The 4941-nt window shown below is 45.3% G+C and overlaps 1 protein-coding gene across 1 annotated transcript; it reads right to left on the bottom strand.

The window, feature by feature from the left end:
• Positions 1-1178: 1178 nt before the first annotated feature.
• LOC125045448 (phenoloxidase-activating factor 3-like) lies at positions 1179-4560 on the bottom strand (the record flags this gene model as incomplete). Its single annotated transcript, XM_047642708.1, is given in 4 exon segments — positions 1179-1699; positions 3250-3368; positions 3809-3916; positions 4373-4560. Coding segments are annotated over 4 exon segments (622 nt in total), but the record flags the coding sequence as incomplete, so codon positions are not given.
• Positions 4561-4941: the final 381 nt, after the last annotated feature.

The raw sequence follows: 4941 nt of genomic DNA, 5'->3' as shown, positions 1-4941 counted from the left end.
GTATATATATATGTGATATATGTGTGTGTGTGTGTGTGTGTGCGCGTGTTTCTGTATGTACGCCACATACAGTTAGCGTTAGGCCCGAGTCTTTAAAGTATTTACAACAACTGGTGCTTTTTATCAACATCCCTGAAAGCGTAGGGGAAAGAACGACAGAAATCGCAATGGAAAAAGACATAAACATTTTGTCTAAAAAGTTTAATACTCAAAACAATACACAATATCCTATCAAATTGAACCTCAACGGTGTTAATAATAATAATAATGCCAATAATGATAACATACCATCATGATTTGATCTTTGATATATATAATAAAAATATGTATACACACATGCACATACATAAATAATGTGTGTGTGTGTGATCCACTAAATTCTCTGTTAATTCACAAGCCCAGTCCTTTCCACGGGAAAAGGGAGACGGCAATCAGGGTGATATCCCGTCGCCTTCCCTGACAGTCCTTTCTTTGAGACACTGTCCTCAGTCTTGGCCGGCGAGCCAAAGGTAAAGAGTCCTTTTTACCCTCACTTCCATCTACCCCATTACCCTCACTTCCATCTACCCCATAGACGGGATCCTGACAGGTGTTTTGGGTCGAAGTGAGCTGGGAGCAACAGTGGCCGAGAGGCTCCGTGCTACTCGGGCCAGAACCCACTACCGGATGCAGTTTATACTCAGACCCAGGAGTAAGGCAAACTTTTATAAGTATATATATATACATATATAAAGAGAGAGAGAGAGAGAGAGAGAGAGAGAGAGAGAGAGAGACAGACATACATACATACATACATGTACGCATACGTGTGTGTGTGTCCGTGGTCATTACAAATATCACATCAATACAATTTTGAATCTGAAGACTGTTAGTTGCAAAAAAACAACAACTAAGCCTTGAATTGACACTGTCAGTATCGTCTCGATCACGGGATAACAAAATTAATAACGTGACAAATCAACTTAAATCCCAGCGATGACCGGTAGACAAACCCAAAAATATATTTGGTAAATCTTAGCATACACATATTTTTGTACCTGATATGAGCATTAGCAATATCTCGTTCAACCTTCCAAAGTCAACAGCACCTTCTGTTTCCTTAAAGCACAATGAGAAATATTTCAATTTCTAACAACATAACTGCCAAACAACCAAACAGCCACACAATCATTCCCTTTTGTATATATAAAGCTGAAGCAACTTCCGCAAACCCAATTCTTTTACGCGGTTATCGATCCTGGCGGACGTTGCAAATTGCCAGGAGTGCTTTGTCGCTACAACTCAAGCCAGGCGACCCCGACTTCTATTTCCCTACAACTAAGACGATATAGACCAATTTTTTGGACCAGTCTCCCCTTCGTTGTCCAATTTTCCACTTTAGTCGACGCCAAATCCGGCGTCCATCTCTCCTTCGCTATCCCGTCTTCCTAGTGAATCCTCAAGGCCAGTCTTCCCATTCCACGCAGACCCTGTATCGACCTCCGTTGCCCCCTTAAGCACGGAGGTTTTTCACGATCCAGTCGATGTAATAGATGACGCTCGTGTAAATCCCCGAGCTCTCAGGGGCGCCGCAGACGATGGGGCCGCGACTGACCACGCCGATGACGTATCTCCGCGTCCCGTTGCTGTTGCTGATGACCATAGGGCCTCCGGAGTCACCTGTGCAGGCGTCGTGCTCCTCGCCTCCGGCACACAGCACCTGCGGGAGAGGGAGGACGGAGGGTGGGTTATGGCGCGTGTAGGTGGGTGGGAGGGAGGGAGGGAGGGAGATAGGGACAGAGGGAGAGGGAGAGGGGAAAGAGAGTAGGAGGAAGGACAGGAGAGTTGGAAGGAAGGAGGGAGATAGGGATGAAGGGAGGGAAAGAGTGGGAGAGGGAGAGAAAAAAGGAGAATTGGAGGGAGGGAGGTAGGAAGAGAAGACAGAAGAGTGGGAGGGGGATAGGGAGAAAGAAAAAAAGATTAGGAGGGAAGGAGAGGGAATCAGAAAGGGAGAGAGAGAGAGAGAGAGAGAGAGAGAGAGAGAGAGAGAGAGAGAGAGAGGAGAGAGAGAGAGAGAGAGGGAGAGAAAGAGAGAGAGAGAGAAAGAAGGAAGGGAAACAGAGGGACAGACAGACAAATACAAATATGAGAGATAAACGGAAATATAAATAGACAAGAGAGAATGTCTCACTCTCATCTCTAACACTACGGCAAAAGACGCTACACACAGAATCTCTTCGTAATAATAACGAGCGCGATTTACACCACAGACTAGCAATTTATATAGACAGACATAAAAAGGCATCGTTTTATATCCCAGCAATCAGTGGCGTGATCAAGGCGGCATGGAAACTAGGAGGAATTTGAGATACCCAAAATTATGGCATTTGTAACCCAAAGAAGAAGAAGAAGAAGAAGAAGAAGAAGTAGAAGAAGAAGTAGAAGAAGAAGGAGGAGAAGAAGGAGGAGAAGAAGGAGGAGAAGAAGAAGAAGAAGAAGAAGAAGAAGAAGAATAAGAAGAAGAAGAATAAGAAGAAGAAGTAGAAGAAGAAGGAGGAGAAGAAGGAGGAGGAGGAGGAGGAGGAGAAGGAGAAGGAGAAGGAGAAGAGAAGAAGAAGAAGAAGAAGAAGAAGAAGAAGGAGGAGGAGGAGAGAAGAAGAGAAGAGAAGGAGAAGGAGAAGGAGAAGGAGGAGAGGAAGGAAGAGAAGGAGAAGGGGAAGAAGAAGAAGAAGAAAGGGAGTGAAAAACGAGGAAAAATCTCCAACATTGCGAAAAATACGAGTTTGTTTAGCACAAATCCGCTGGGTGGGTTTTTAAACAAACAAGCTCCTGTATTTCCGCTAAGTTCAGCAACATTTTTATTGGCTCTGAACAATATCGAAAACTTCTTTATAAAAACAGACAGAAAGAGGAAAAGAATAAGAACGAGACGAAAGAAGAAAAACAAAGAAAAGAGAAACAAAGAAAGAAAGAATGGAGAGAGAGAGAGAGAGGGGGGGGGAGAGGGAGAGGGAGAGGGAAGGAGGGAGGGAGGGAGGGAGGGAGGGAGGGAGGGAGGGAGAGAGGGAGAGGGAGAGAGAGAGAGACGAAAGAAGAAAGTAGAAAGAAGAGAGAGAGAGAGGGGGGGGGAGGGAGAGGGAGAGGGAAGGAGGGAGAGAGAGAGAGAGAGAGAATGAGAGAGAGAGAGAGAGAGAGAAAGACAAACAGACAGAGACAAACACACACACAATACACACACGCACTTTAACACCAGCAACAGCACGCTCTCACCATATCAGGGTCGGGATAATCGCGGAGATCCTGAGCGCAGTAGCGGTCACTGATGGGCACAAACCCGTGCTGGAGGACGTCCGAGAAGGTCCCAGTGCCGGTGCGGGAGGAGAGGGCCTCTGTGGACGGAGGGAAGGGAGGAAAGGGACAATTGAGAACATGAACGAGAAGTATGAAGAGATGGAAGAGAAATGGAAGAGGAAAATTAAAAAAGATTGATGAACAATAGAATAGAAATGGAAGTAGGTGAACAAGAAGCAAAAGTAGATGAACAAGAAATGGAAATAGATGAATAAAAGAATGGAAATGGAAATAGATGAACACGAAATAGAAGAGAAATGGAATTAGAACAAGAAAAAAACAGAAATGGAAATAGATAAACAAGAAATAGAAAGAGATGAACAAGAAAAATAGAAATAGAAGAAAGTTACGAGGTTTAGTGGTGTTTATCATGATCTGATCCGATGATTATCACACACACATATACATATACCAAAACTAATATCAATACGACCAAAAACAACAACAACAACAACAAAAACAACCACAACGGCCTTACCAGTGGCGCCCCAGCCGGCGATCCACGCGCGCCTCGTCTTCAGATCCCGCGCGGAGAAGCCCAGGTCCCTTAGCGGCTCCAGCGGAAGGCACACGGGCGTCACGAAGACTGAGGGGGGGGGGGGGGGGGGGACGAGGAGAGAAGTTTGGTAAAAGTTATAGAAAACAAAGGGGGGGGGGGAGGTTGTGAAGTTCGGAAAGGGTTATTGAAGATTTTTTTTTTTTTTTTTTTGATGGGTTGGACATTTTTTTGTTTGTTTGTTTGATACATATTACGCTTTTTTTTTTTGGTTTGGTATAGGTGTTTCACTCCCGGTTTCTCTTTTCTTTATTCCCATCTTTCTCGATCTCTTTTTCTTTCTTTCTTCATACGCTTATCTCTCCCTCTCTCTCTCTCTCTCTCCGTCTCTCTCTCTCTCTCTTCCCCTCTCCCTCTCTCACACTCTCTCGCTCTCTCTCCCTGTCCCTCTCTCTCCCTCTCCCTGTCTCTCTCTCTCTCTCCCTCTCCCTCTCTCCCCCAATTCCTCCCCAACATCCTCTACCTCTCCAACACACCCCAACTTACTGCCATCGATCTTGGCGGGCGTTGCCAGTCGCAGGAGAGCGATGTCGTTGCAGCTCAGGCAAGGCGACCCGTAACCCTCGTGCACAATCACCTGCTCCACGGCGATGTCCTGCGGCGAGGGAGCGCAGAGGTTCTTGTGGCAGTCGGGGTCTCTGCCGACGGTGTGCTCGCCGACCCTCACGCTTTCCCTGCGGCGGAGAGGGCGCGGGCTCAGTGGGTGCTGCCTTCTTTGTGTGTGCAGGTTGTTTATTTAGATGGTTAGCTTTGTTTTGGTTGATTTGTTGCTTTGTTTGTGTTTATATTTTATGGCTTGTTTTTCCTCTCTGATTTTCTCCTCTTTTTTTTATCTATGTATGTATGTATGTATGCATGTATGTATGTATGTATGTATGTATGTATGTATATATATGTGTGTGTATGTGTGTGTATGTGTGTGTGTATGTGTGTATGTGTGTATGTGTGTATGTGTGTATGTGTGTATGTGTGTATGTGTGTATATGTGTGTGTGTGTATCTATATGGATATATATACACACACACACACCACTCTCTCCCTCCCTCCTTACCCCT

This window comes from Penaeus chinensis, chromosome 37, assembly GCF_019202785.1.
Source record: "Penaeus chinensis breed Huanghai No. 1 chromosome 37, ASM1920278v2, whole genome shotgun sequence".
Taxonomy (NCBI): Eukaryota; Metazoa; Arthropoda; class Malacostraca; order Decapoda; family Penaeidae; genus Penaeus; species Penaeus chinensis.
The sequence above is the reverse complement of the archived record's forward strand: the minus strand, read 5'-3'. Positions and strand labels throughout refer to the sequence as shown.